At 35.6% G+C, this 14,088-nt stretch overlaps 1 protein-coding gene and 1 pseudogene across 1 annotated transcript; both read right to left on the bottom strand.

Annotated features, from left to right (window-relative positions):
• Nucleotides 1-1,940: 1,940 nt before the first annotated feature.
• LOC113359550 (beta-galactosidase 3-like) lies at nucleotides 1,941-3,213 on the bottom strand. Its single transcript, XM_026603164.1, has 4 exons — nucleotides 3,189-3,213; nucleotides 2,991-3,096; nucleotides 2,523-2,859; nucleotides 1,941-2,316 (listed from the first exon to the last, which is right to left on the bottom strand). The coding sequence occupies exons 1-4, from the start codon at nucleotides 3,211-3,213 to the stop codon at nucleotides 2,197-2,199; spliced, it is 588 nt and encodes a 195-aa protein (XP_026458949.1). The 3' UTR covers nucleotides 1,941-2,196.
• Nucleotides 2,874-9,921, bottom strand: LOC113356419 (annotated as a pseudogene).
• Nucleotides 9,922-14,088: the final 4,167 nt, after the last annotated feature.

Below are 14,088 nucleotides of genomic sequence, written 5' to 3'. Positions count from 1 at the left end.
TTCCTGGGCTTCAGGGGTCATGAGTTTCACAAGCTCTTGTGCAAAGCTCCACCGTTCATTATCTATCGCTATATGCAACGCGGTTTCATCATCAAACGTAAGAAGCAGGAGACCCTTTTTTTTACAGTGTAGTACTTGTTTATTGAATTTGGTGTTAAATTTTGCACGAACTGTAAATGGTTGCCACGCACTTTTAAGGATGAATGCTTATAAACTATTAAAAGAGTAGAGATGAGTGGTTTGATGAAGGAAATAATATCTACGTTATGCAGATACCTTTTTCTTAGTATTGAAACCAACAAAAAAACAAGGTTGTATAACTTGTTATGCACCTATAATAATATCTACATACCATGTTATGCAGTAATGAAAGTGGATGCATAACCTGTTATGCATCCGAAAATATGACTGCATAATGCATTATGCATCGAGAAAATTGTTGCATAATCTTTTATGCATCGAGAAATAGATGCATAACCTGATATCCATCATTTAAATATGGCTGCATAACGCATTATGCATCAATTTTTTCTATACGAACTAAAATCAACCAAAACAATGGCTACATAACTTGTTATAGATGCATAACTTTGTTATGCAGAATACATAACTTGCTATGCAGTCGAAAAAATGGTTGCATAATTCGTTATGCATCTGCATAATGTGTTATGCATCTTTTTTGGAGGCTGCATAATGAATATGCAGTCAGTTTTCGAAAATTTTCCCTAAAACGATGATCGCCTCCGATTTTTTTCGTGAAAAACAAAAATTTGATATTGTTGTTTGTACTCGTTGCGTAGTGCTCTTTAAAAGATTTCCAACGATATAAAATTTTTAAAATTCCAAGGCGCGGATTTTTAGATATATTATATCCAAGTTGCGTTGCCAATTATACCCTGAAAAATTAGGATGCATAATGAGTTATCCCTGAAAAACAGTATACATAATACGTCATGCGGATGCATAAACCGTCATGCAGACAAGTTTGAATAATTTCGGATAATTATGGGTGTCACAGAAATATTTATGGGTATCCAAAATTAATTATGGACCTGACAATGAGAATATCTTTTTTTTGGGTCTCCCCCTAGTTTCCCCTATCTATAACAGAAAAAGCTTCTTACAGTCGACTTACGTTTTTCTCGAAAAACTTTTAAATGGGCTTATTTTAGAATATATATATATACACACAGTATGCTCCCTCCGTCCCTCTAAAATTGTCCTGTTTCAAATTTACACAATTTTTAAAACAATATGGACATAGATAGGTTCAGGTGTTTTTTTTACAATTATATCCTTATGTATACCAAATAGTAAAATTTGAAAAAGACATCTCTCAAACTATGCCACGGCTATTTGTAAATTTTATACCGTTAAAATTCATTCTAAAACACCTACGTAACAAATGTAAACATCACTATCAAAATATATATTTCTTACACTAAGATTTAATAACAAATAATCTACTAAAGGACAATTCTAGCAGAGCAGTTCGAGACTTAACGAAGGATTCATTTCTGAAAATCCCGAAACACCTATAGAGGTTGGGTCCCACCACCCCCAGAAAATTAGTACTGGCAGTCTCTATTAGTGCTTCGAGATTTTCCGAAGTGTATTCTTCCGTCAATCTGTCATTTTTCTTTTTTTTGAGAATAAGGAAGAAACCAGACAGAAAAACAGAAAAAAGATTGTTGTCATGGTATGAAAACAGGACATGTCGTGTTCTGAATTTGAGACAATAACCTGTTGGTAGTACTATTACCTTCTTCTTGATTACTTAACTTATATAATAAACATATTTAAGAAGGCTGGTAAATCTTCTGAATTTGATACGGAGGGAGTACTATTTATTTGGCACATTAAGTATAACTCCACCCACAAACTTAGAATGAAAACCCAAATCAATCATATAAACAGAAAAAGAAGGAAGAACAACGTTATGAGACAAAAAGTTCAACTTAAGGAATGGAGAAACACAACCTGACACATTGCAAGTATCTATACATCTTTAGGGATGTTAAGACATTCAATTTCAGTTGCCTTCAAAATAACATACAATGAATTACATTTTTAAGTTAGGACTAAAGTCAGGTTTCGTTCTCGTAGTAGTGGATCATCCCCCTAACAATTTTCTTATTGAGGTGGTCTATGGAGTGTAAACCACCAAATTTTGTGCTCACTGGTATAGCTTAAATATCAGCTGCTGCCACTACATTCAGCTTCAACGGTAAGCTTCTTTGTCGAGCTACGGCATAAAGTCATATTGAAGTTCCTGTTTGACAACGCTATAGAACACTCTAGCTTGTTTAAGCAGACCTGCAAATGAATTGAACACAAGCACTTAACAATATTAGAACATAGCAAACAAATGTTGTAGTCCGAAAACCAAGTAAAATTGGTATACAAATCAAATCAGGAACTGTCGTGTAACATTTTTGTCATGTTACTGTTCACAAGAATCAAACGGACACAACATATTGGTATGACAATAACAAAAACTGCATCAACAAACAGATATTTACCTTTTCAACTTTTAAAAGTGAAGTAGAATCATGACAGTCTCCCACGCTGTAAGATCCGCATTCTCCGGTAGGGGTCCCAAAGCTTGCAAATTTTATTGCAGATATTATTGTGCCCTTGGGACAACTCAGATGGAGAGTTGGGTTGCTTTCATTTTTCACTGTCATGTCCTCTTTCCATGATTCATATTCAAAAGAGGGATAATCCTCCGATATTAGAGCACATACACTGGTTACTTTTCGTCTTGAGAATTTAATTTTACTTGGATCTCCCCCTTTCTCTTCAAAAATCACAAGAATATTTCCAGATGGCTTAAACCAAGACCTTGGAACATGGTACCTGTTTCAAAGATGTTGAGCACATTAAAGGGATGCAATGCCTCCATGTCTAGCTGTGCAAATAAACACATGCCGGCTTAATTATTTACTTTCAATAGAATGATGTATCGACATGTCAATGAAAAATTATACAAGTCCACCCAGATAAACACCAGAAGCTTGACTTCAGGAATCACATTAGTCAGGTCACCAGTTTGAGAACTGATGATGTCAGTTTTCTTTTCCAACTTTTGCCTAACTTTGAGTCATACCAAATTTCAACCAAGGGAACTAAATTTCTTAGATATCAAACTCCAAGCTTAGATGAGAATAGTTGGACTTCCCTCTAACTTGATCTATCAAGAGCCCAGCTCATTCCAGGACTAACTTCAAGCTACTAAAGAAATGTATTAGCTAATCACGCTCAAAAGGGTGAGACTCCAGGTTAGAGACTCAGAATGCTGGGCTGGATTTTCATCTGTGCTGATCTTATACCCCTAGTCTGATTTTGTTATTTTTTAGACAGTTGCACTATATTATATGTAGGTTAGTTGCTCGAGAAATTTCTTTACAACCGGTCCAGACCAACCGGGTCATCTCCAAGTGGAGGATCCACTACGGTCTGCAAAGTGTGGAGCATGATTCAATTTATAGGAGTACCAATAAAAGTCGGCAGATGACAAGTGAAATTCTAAAACTATAATGAATATCAGCTCTTCAAAGATCTATAACCTAATCAACCTAACTGGGGGAACCTACCATGTACCATGTGAGAGGCTGATTTTTTGGTGGCTCTGAGGTTGGCTGCCACTTCACACTGTTCAAACCACTTGGAAGGTATATCTTTAAGTGCTCTCCTTCTAAACCAATCTGGAAAGAGTAAAAAATAGAGAGGAAAGAAACAGGTTAAAAAAGAGGAAAGTTACAAAACTCCATAAATACTCCCTCCATTTCTAGAGAAGAGATGCTATCACTCTTCCAATTTGGCTTATTTTTAAGCTAAAATGAAAAAGTGATAGTAACCCTTTTCCAGAAAGGGAGGTAGTATAATTTCTAGTTGCAAAAAAGATGAGTATGTGAAGCTATATGGAAAATTATGCTCAAATATATTGATGGCTTTTTCATTTTTTATCTTCCAAATATGTAACTCTTTAACATTGACCGCTTAAGGCAACAAGTACTAACTTCGGTTACAACTAAGATTTATACACATACACATGTACATAGTGATTCATGAAAAAGAATTGCAACTGCTACAGAAGAAAGGCTTCACAGTTATTAAGTCAGAAATGCTACTAGAAGCTATAAAAGCAAAGAATGCTAATCAAGGAATCACCTTATAGATCCAAGCATTTGATGACAAGTCAATGGTTCCATTATTGAACCCCTCCAACTTGACACTTGTTAGGCCTGCCGGCATTGAATCATAAAATGGCCCTGCATGCTGATATAAAAATAAAATAGAATCTGTTGATCATTAAATTATAAGCACGAATTACAGTTGTTGTTTCTTTGATGGATAACACTGTAGAGTATATTAAGGATGGAAAAGGGGTCAGGACAGTCCAAAATCCAAAATTTAGAACTTTTAAAAGGATTGACATACAAAAATACACATATTTTGAGCAGATGTTAGAACATATTTAACAGGACCACCACATTGACAAATATATAAAGGGAAGTGGGTGAAATTATTTCCTGTAGGAGATCTACAGAAAAAACGTATGTTTATACAACTATTATACTCTGGCGGGCCTCCCTATCTCATTCATCATGTATCTGTTTGTCATCTTTTAGGCCTGGTCAGGATATGTGTTCTGCATGGTCTGTTAAGTTTTTCCCCCTATTGTTACCCTCTTACTAAAATGTTATGAGTAGCAGCTTTATGGTCCCTAAAACTCAAGTATGGTGTACTCTAACCTCAATTTTAAATGATGAGTGGAGAACAAGTTATACACTCCATGAATGTGATGCTTTTAGAATATCCACACGGCATCAAATGATTATAGGCCAGACTTCGATGATTTGGTCAGATGGTATGATGTGTTCATGATACTTTACTGAAGCCAAAAGGAGGTACATCGGAGAATACAAACTTTATTAAATGATTGTGTAATTTTCTGGCACTATTAGGTTTCGAGTTGTAAGTTTCTAGTCTCAAGAAACTTAAGTGGAACAAGGCCCCTAAAGAAGCACGGGAACTTAGATTACTGAAGAAAATAAATTACTTACTTGTAATCCCACTGTCATGCCAAGAATTGCGATGTCATTCTTCCCAGCCTTCAAATTAACGAGACTTTCAAATTTAGAATCTAAACATGTGCCATCTCCAGAAGCGCTAGCTACAAACGTATACAGTAAGATTAATCGTGGAGCCAATTAATAAACATGCTGATATCAACGAGAGTGATGTATGTATTGGTTTGGGCAATTGTCATGACGGTGCTCAACTGGTTTTGCATTTAAATCCCCTTCCCTATCTAGTATTTTTAGATCATGACACTGGTAATCAGTTGCACCTATGTTGGGACCAAATAAAGGATGGGAGTCACTCAGAAACAATCCAGTCTACATCAAGAAGAAAAATTCGAAGATAAAACATGTACATGAAACTTACTTCTCAATTTGGAAACTTCACTAAATAAAGAATCTCCTTCCAGCTTTTGATTGATAAAAGCATATAGAGCATGACCGTTCGATGAAATTACAAGCTTTGGAAGGGTTCCATTACTCAAGAAGCTCTCATTTTCATAAACGTACACACTGCCAGTACAACATCATTCGGAAACAAATTAGTATCCTAAAATGTCATGTACTTCACACAAGCAACAAGGCGCAGTTTTTGAGAGACATACATGAAACATAATCGATATAGAGAACGAGTTATGAGAGATTCTCTATGAAGAATCAGATACACACTTCCACTAGACCTCTAATTCGCTTTCTATTTGAAAGAGAGGCATGTATTCTTATAAGAGGTTGAAGGAAAAGCTTAAAGGTAACTGTTATGTACCTTCCAAGATCTGGTTTCCTGTCACCTCTCGGTTTTCCTAGAGCATTTTTATTCAAACAGTGCACAGAAGTATTATAAACTGCTTCTCATAAAAAATAAAGGTTTTCCAGATCAAAGTTTGTCGGCTTCCACACCCCAGAGGTGAACAAACACAATAACGGTGCATTTTCAATTTATGGAATCTTTAAAGGTAACAATAGCATGATTTTCTATTTTTCCTACTATCCACTTCAAAAACATAACACGGTATGGAACACTACGATCAATACGGATTAACAAAATTTGTGCCATATCCCCCGAGAGTTTTCTTTGAACTAGGTTTTCAAAAGACAACTTGTTCCTATGGCTTTTGTATGAGAAAATAAAAAATATACCTTGTTGTATACCAAAGATAGTCGGTAGTATCTTTTGTGGTATTTATGTACCAAATTATGTTTAGTAAAATCAGCTTCTCCCCAGACCCCTGCCTTTTCCATAAATATATTCCACTGCATTGGTGAGGCCTGCAAATTTTCTGGTACCATTTCCATTGTGGAGCTTTGGGATCCAACCTGTTGAACATGTTCTATAGTGAGATAAAATTAAGAAATGGTAACTCACATTCATAAATATGATAGCAACCAGTGTATTACATCCTTAAGTCTCGATTCCAGAGAAGAAAATTAATTGTATCTGATGGTTAGTGAAATTTAGTAATGAAGTAAGGCATTAAGTAAAATAGCTTTGTGAGTGACATGTGCAGAAGGCTTCAATTTTGCTATGGAAGTTTCAGAACATTTGTAATGCAGTTAACTAACTGAGAACTAATAGCATTAAGCACACAGCCCCATGACAGGTATATCTAGAAGAGACCTTTGCCGTGTTAAAAGCGACATTTTTGCAGTCGGGCAAGATGCTGACTGACCAAGCTGGAAGGTGATATGATACATTCTGAAAGGTCACTGTTTTATCATTTTTGTCGTCGGTGTTAGATAGGAAAGCAGCACATGCTCCTGAAGCTTCAGAAAATACATCAGCCTGCATAAAGATAAAAGATTCGATGAATATTTGTATGAACCATCCTGGTTATCGATTAATTGGAGAAGCTATTGCAGTATCCTTGATAACCATAATTTCCACATGATTGTCAGTTTAAGAACTAAATATTCACTGAATCGGAGTTTGCATTTCCATCTAACTAGATACTGGAATTTAAAAGGAACTGTCACCTCTTGAGAAGGACCAAGCGACAAAAGGGTTTGTTCACCATGAAGCAGTGCATGCTCACATGACATTATAGCTTCATGGAGTTGCTTAAGGTGTCCCCATTTTGGAAGCTTCACAATTCCTGTAATCAATTAGGCCATAAGGATTCTGTTTTCAAAATAATCGAAACATGTGTTTTTCTAGTCCTCTACAGTACAGAAAATTTGCAACTAGCTATTCTTTTTAGAAATGTGATAGACGATCATATTTAAAATGTCAAGGGATAGCTAACCATATTCATCAATTGGTGCATCATAATCATAGCTAGTAGTAACAAAAGGTCCTCCTGAGGTCCGACCAAAATTTGTTCCACCATGATACTGAATCCACAAAGTTAAAGGTTTAAGTGAATAATTCATAATGAAGTTCTATGCAACATGTAGGTAATAAAGTGAACTGAGTATGAATAAGAAGATAGACGCAGTATCTTTCAGTTTATAGTCAGATTACCATGTAGTAATTATGTACACTACCACCTTTTTGAAAAAAACGAGCAACGGAAAAAGCAACATCTTCAACTGGCCTGTGAGGATCCCTTTCCCCAAATTTCTTAAACCTGGATGATTTAAGAAGAGAGAAAGAATAAAACCAGATAATGACTTAGAGAGACATTTAACTATGGGGTCCTCCTCCGCCACCTTCTTTAATGGTAGTATATGATTCCGCACAAACTATCTGGGATAGTAAAAACCAGAGAAAACTACATGTTCTTACTTAAATGATACTTCAAAACAGCAGGTACTGCAAACGTGACAGACCATTTTAAATATGATTGAAAACACCAAGGGAGAGCATTACCATCCAGGCCAGTTCTCAGTCCAAATTTTTGGCTTGCTGTCAGAATTGGGCTTGAATTGATCACAGTAAAACGAATTGCAAGTATCGATCTGCACATGCAGTAAGGTAAAACTCATTTATCAAAGTTGAAAATTGGCCTTCTGAGTTGCATTTTTAAGACCTAAACAGAAAGCATAGAAACACAATTCAAAAATACTACTACACTTTACTTGCAAGAAGCAAATATCACTATGTTGATTGGACTGCTTATAGGTTCAACCAGATACATTCGTAAGTGTCATGATCGACTACTAAAACCTTGTTGGTGGAATGCCAACCATTATAATGTATATCTACTTACTCTTCTCGAAGAAGCGTACCTACCTACTACAAAGCATAATGATTAGACTCTGGTGTACAGTATAAAATGGTTAGATTCCTTATTACAGCTTAAGAACACGATAAATAGATCATATGCTTACCACTGGATCAGGTGCATCATACTGCCAGCACATTATCCAAGGCCAGCACATTATCCAAGGCACACCTATATTTTGAGAAACAGCCATTTCTGCTGCCCACATTACATATGACTTGCCCCCAATTCCATAGACTCTCTCAAGATCTCCTCCATATTCATTTTCCACCTACGCAAAATAACATATCCGACTGAAAACAAAAATCATTTGGATGTGCATAAAACAGGATAAATCTAAACAGCAAGATGAACGAAAAGATGCAAAAAGAAACTCTAACCAACCAAATCTAGAAATTGTGGTACAAAACACAACAGTACAACAATGGGTTATAGAGGTTCTACATATTCCTATTAGTCTGTACTAAAAAAATGCAGCTATGCACCAAAAAACTAACCTTCTAAAATGAAAAGCTACATCCCAATTTCCATACATATCGACAAATATTAAGCCGAAGTTCTAGTCCTAATGATAAAATTACAGTTAATTTTCCCTTTTCACATACCAGTTTGAAAATGTTACCTGGGCCAAGATGATAGGGCCTCCCTGTGATGCAAAAAGTTTCTCTTTCTTCATCATGTTCACTATATATGTAGTAAAGTTTTGCAAATAATACTTGAAGTGCAACAAAGAAGGAAAAAAAAAAGATAGTTAGAGGAGTATTCGAAATTCAAATAGGAACAAGCTCATCATTATAACGAAAGTTTTATTCTTCAGGGAGAACCAATCTACTAAAAATTATGATCAAATAGACTGCATTACCTTAAAGGGTTCGTTATCAGTTCTAAAGACAGTTCCAGGCACATAATCGAGCCAAACAGGTATACCCCTGTTACCGAATTTACAGTTAGGAATTTTCACTCAACAAGGAGTATTAAATTGAAATGAAATAGACAAAAAAGTTCCTAAACAAAAAATTACCCAAAATTCCATTCAGTAGCAACAAATGGACCAATCCTAAGAATCAAATACATCCCTTCTTGTTGCACAATCTTTGCAAACTTCACAAGATCATATCGCTTATCGAAATAATACTACAGATTGAAAAGTAACATACTCAGTTTCCAAACTCAATCCTCCTCAAAATCAATTAACAACTGAAGAAACACTCACATTTCCAGGAGAATGTTCATGCCCATTCCAAAACACATACGTGTCGATCACATTAATCCCTCCTTCTTTGGCCGTCTTAATTAGTCCTGGCCACATCTGCATAACAAACAAGAACTCAGAAACAAAACTACCGAAATGGTAACAAAAATGAATAACGTTATCAAGAATTCAGAATACTTACAGCAGGTACACTGCGAGGGTAATGTATTGATGCAGAGAGGAACAATTTTCTTTGTCCGTCGATATTCAAAGAGCAATGATCATAAGTAACATTAGAAGCTAACGAAAACGAAGAAAATACTAAGAAGAAAACCAAACTTAAAAGAGTAATATTACTAGCACTAGACATAATGGAGTACAACAATAACAAGTTCAAGGTCTCTTCGGGTTCAATAGCAAAAACCAGAGGCTTATTTATAATAGCAAAATGAAAGTACTAGTACAAGGTGTGCATCAAATGAGATAGAAGAAAAGCAGTAATAACGCGGTTATCATATAATGTAAGTGGACGTCAATATCAACTTTAAGATAGTTACGTTTAAGACGATAGTGACACCCAATATCTGTGTTGGGGAATTTTACATACATGATTCATTCAGGTTCAATTATGATTCTTTCGGAAAAGACAAATACACACACAAAAATTGAGTTTGTTTCCAAATCTGATGAAATCAAAGTTTAATTTGAGAGTACCTGATTCAACAACTTTTGCCATTTCAGGTTGTCACGATTGTTAGATCGGCAGATGCATTAATTGTTGTGCAAACCGCTCTGCCAAATTCTCTTGACTTTGTTGGCCAAAAACCACCAAATCATAATTACTACTAGGGTTCTCCATCCAATTTCCTTTTCTGCAACTTCTAGTTCAGGAAGTAAATGAAATTTCAACACTCTTTGATAGAATTGATGAACTGAATTACATTCCAGAAAAGGATTAGCTCTTGGTAATGCCATTTATCAAGAGTTTGGGTCTAAGGTTTAATGGCAGCAGAAATGAAACTAAATAAATCAAGCTTATTATAGGGGCGGCATGGTTTACTAGAGGGGCGTATTGCGATAGTAATGTCCCTTTAGTTGGTTAGGGGATGTCCAAAAGGGGATGTAAATTAACTACATTATCCTTTTCACCTTAAATCAACCAAAATCAAATCAATTTTTTTAAAACCTAATGAATCAGAAAAAATCAAATCAGTTTTTTTTTCATCTTCTTCTTCATCTTCTCTTCTCCTCCATCAACTGTAACCTCCATTAAAACTGGAAATTTCGTCGTCTTCGATTAATCAGCGATTCGACAATTAATCAAGTGTAATGACTTATATGAGGTATATTATGAAAAACCCAGTTAGGGTTTAGTTTATTTTTTCGATTTAAGTTTAATTTCTATCAGAAATTAGGGTTTTAGGTGAAAACTGGAATTCAAATTTCTGGGTTTATGTGAGCTACGGTTGATTTTAACTCTATTACGAACCGTAACTGGAGAATTTGATGTTGTTACGGTTGGTAATAGTTCAATTACCAACCGTATGTTCTTATATCTGAAAAGTTTCTTCAGTTACGGTTGGTAACCATTTTTATTTACCAAGCATAACTCAGTTACGGTTGGTATCGAGCATTTAGTTACCAACCGTAACTGGTTAAATTTGGGGAAAACCAGTTACGGTTGTAGTTCATCTTTTACGAACCGTAACTATGAATTACGGTTGGTTACGAGCGAAATGCCAACCGTAATTAGTTCTGAGAATGTAAGAAATTGAATTTTTTTACGTAGTTGAGCAACAAAAAGCTAGTTGGGACTAATTTAGAAGTATACCTGGTCATTTTCAGGCATATGGTTTTCACTTTGTTGGTTAATTTCTTCAATTGATTGAGATTGACCTTCACTTTGGGTTAAAATTTCTCTACCATCTTCAAACTTTTTTTTTAAACTCTAAAATCTGATTTTGTTTTGATTTTGAGTTAATATAAGTGAATTTAATCATTAACATTAAACTTGATTATCATCACTAAACTAGGTTATCAATTATGAGGGTTAATTTTTCATTTCCAATTTTTTTTGGTAAGGGACACCTTGAATGATCATGCAATGATCCTTTTTGTCCTATTAAAATGCCGCCCTTATAATAAACCATGCCGCCCCTCTAATAAGCTTGAAATAAATACATAAATAAATTGTTACAAGAAATCATAAGAATGTTTGGTCAATGGTGGTCTTTGATAGTCAAGCAACACCAATTTTAGCCAAAATGCACCAACACTAAATAACCTCGCATTTTTAGGGGCGACCCAAAAGGAATTATGGGTGACACTAAAAGACGAAAAAATGTCACCCAAACGTAATTCTAAGCTACCCCTTATCTCTGATTTTTCGAAATGGCCAATATGCCCTTATATAATCGGGAGCCTACACCATAATCGGTAGGTTAGAGGTGAATCGGTAGGTTAAACTGAAACTGTACCTACCGATTATAGTGTAGATACTTCGGCTAATAATCCCTTTTATAATCGGTAGGTTATCCAACTTATATGACTACCAATTATAAGGAGCCCCATATTCAACCTTGGCCAAATTATATAGGTTCTAAGGGGTGTAGATCCAACCATAACCACTTGGCTTAAGTTGTGGATGTAGCCATAATCGGAAACTAAATAGGTTACAAAACCTACCGATTATAAGTTGCCCCAAAATGAGTTTTTTCTAAAATCCTTCACGTAATGAATTTTGAAACCTGTTATAATCGGAAGTTTGTACAGCTTAACAACCTACCGATTATAAGGAGTCCCAGATCGATCCCTTGCCATATTTCATAGGTTTTGAGTGTACACAGCCATCCACAACCACTTGGTTCGTGTTTTGGATGCAGCGGTAATCGGAATTTTAATATGTTCCACAACCTTCCGATTATAAGTTGCCCCAAAATGAGTTTTTTCAAAAATCCTTCATGTAATGAATTTTGAAATCTAGCCTAATCGGTAGGATATATTACTTCTTAAAGTCCGATTATACGAAGTCCCAAATCCAACCTTTGCCAAAATCCATAGGTTTATAGGGTACAGAGCCAGGCATAACCATGTGGCTCGTGAATTTTGAAATGTGCTATAATCGGTAGGATATACAACTTATAAAGTTCCCGATTATACAAATAATCGGAAGTGTAATCCTGTAATCGGTAGTCTGGGGTCTATATATTAGTGTTTGGAAATTGTTTTTGGGTCATTGTGAGATATCTTCCGATTGAGTGAGAGAAGAAGAAGAAAAAAAGAAGAAGAAGGGGTATATGTCGCCAACTTCCGATTGTTTCCAACTTCCATAAACATGGATGGGTACGAAGAAGAACGTGAATTTGTTGAAGTTCAAGGTTCACTACCGTTTAGAGATGACGATTTGGGGTATATGTTGAATGATCAAAACTTTAATGGAGATGAAACCCTAGACAACGACGCTTTCATGGAAGAATATGGAGAATCACCCGAGATCGAAGCTAACGATGCATCAAACGCACAGGTATGTTGTTATCAAACTCTAATACCCAAGTTATCCATGTTATGTGCATTTGTGTGTGTTTTTGAACGTGAAAATTCGATTTCTGCATGCATTGAATGCCATGAACGACATATATTCGGTAGTTAATTTAGTACCATATCGACCGATTATTGGAAATCGGATATCTGTTGATGTAATAATCTGCCGAATATGAAAAAAATCCCCAAATTGAAAGCTTCAGTTTCTCACAATCGGAAGTTTTATACATCCACAAACGTCAGATTGTAAAACTTCGCTCCAAATACGAAATTATCCAAAAATGAAATATTTGTGATTCTTGATATTTCATAATCGATTGTTTATGAATTACTTTTACCTCCGATTATTGAAGTTTTCTTTACAGGAAAATTGTTCATTTGTCTATTTCGTTAATCGGTAGCTTATGGTCGTAATAGGCTGCCGATTAATCTATAATCGGTCGGTCTGTGTCCTAATGGTACCGATTAATCTATAATTGGGTGTGTTGTCTCTAAACTATGTTCCGATTATTAATCAACAACTTGTTCTTATGGTGCGTAGGCGATTGTAGCGGTTAATGACGATTATTATTTGAGGCCGGATACTTCCCTACGCTATGCAAACGATTTGGTATGGTCATGAATCATCTTCTATTTTTCCAATCATGTATGTTACATGGTTATGCTTATTATTTTTGTTTTTTTATATGCACATTTAGATATTTGGAAGTAAGAAGGAGGCAAAGGTATGGCTTGTGAAGAATATGTGCGTGGTAGTTCAGAACCCTTGTGTGAAGGACGTTAGGTTTGAAATGGTGTGTGAGTCAGGTGGGAAGAAAAAGAGTCACGAGGGAAAGAATAATAAGTATGTAAGGAAGACGCAGAGGAAGAAGTATCGAACTCATACAAAGAAGATTGGATGCGCATTTAAGATTGTCTTATATAAGCCCTATGGTAAGGAAAGTAAAGAGTGGGAAATGTCTAAAGTTGATAATGGTTGTCACAACCACGATGATCCGGATACTCTTATTGGACATGTAATGGTTGTGAAGTTAAAACCACATGAAATGTAGACGGTGAGGTCTATGCGTATCCAAAAGGCGAGTGTGATCTTAAGTAAAATAAAGGC

This window comes from Papaver somniferum, chromosome 3, assembly GCF_003573695.1.
Source record: "Papaver somniferum cultivar HN1 chromosome 3, ASM357369v1, whole genome shotgun sequence".
In the NCBI taxonomy this organism is placed as follows: domain Eukaryota; kingdom Viridiplantae; phylum Streptophyta; class Magnoliopsida; order Ranunculales; family Papaveraceae; genus Papaver; species Papaver somniferum.
The sequence above is the reverse complement of the archived record's forward strand: the minus strand, read 5'-3'. Positions and strand labels throughout refer to the sequence as shown.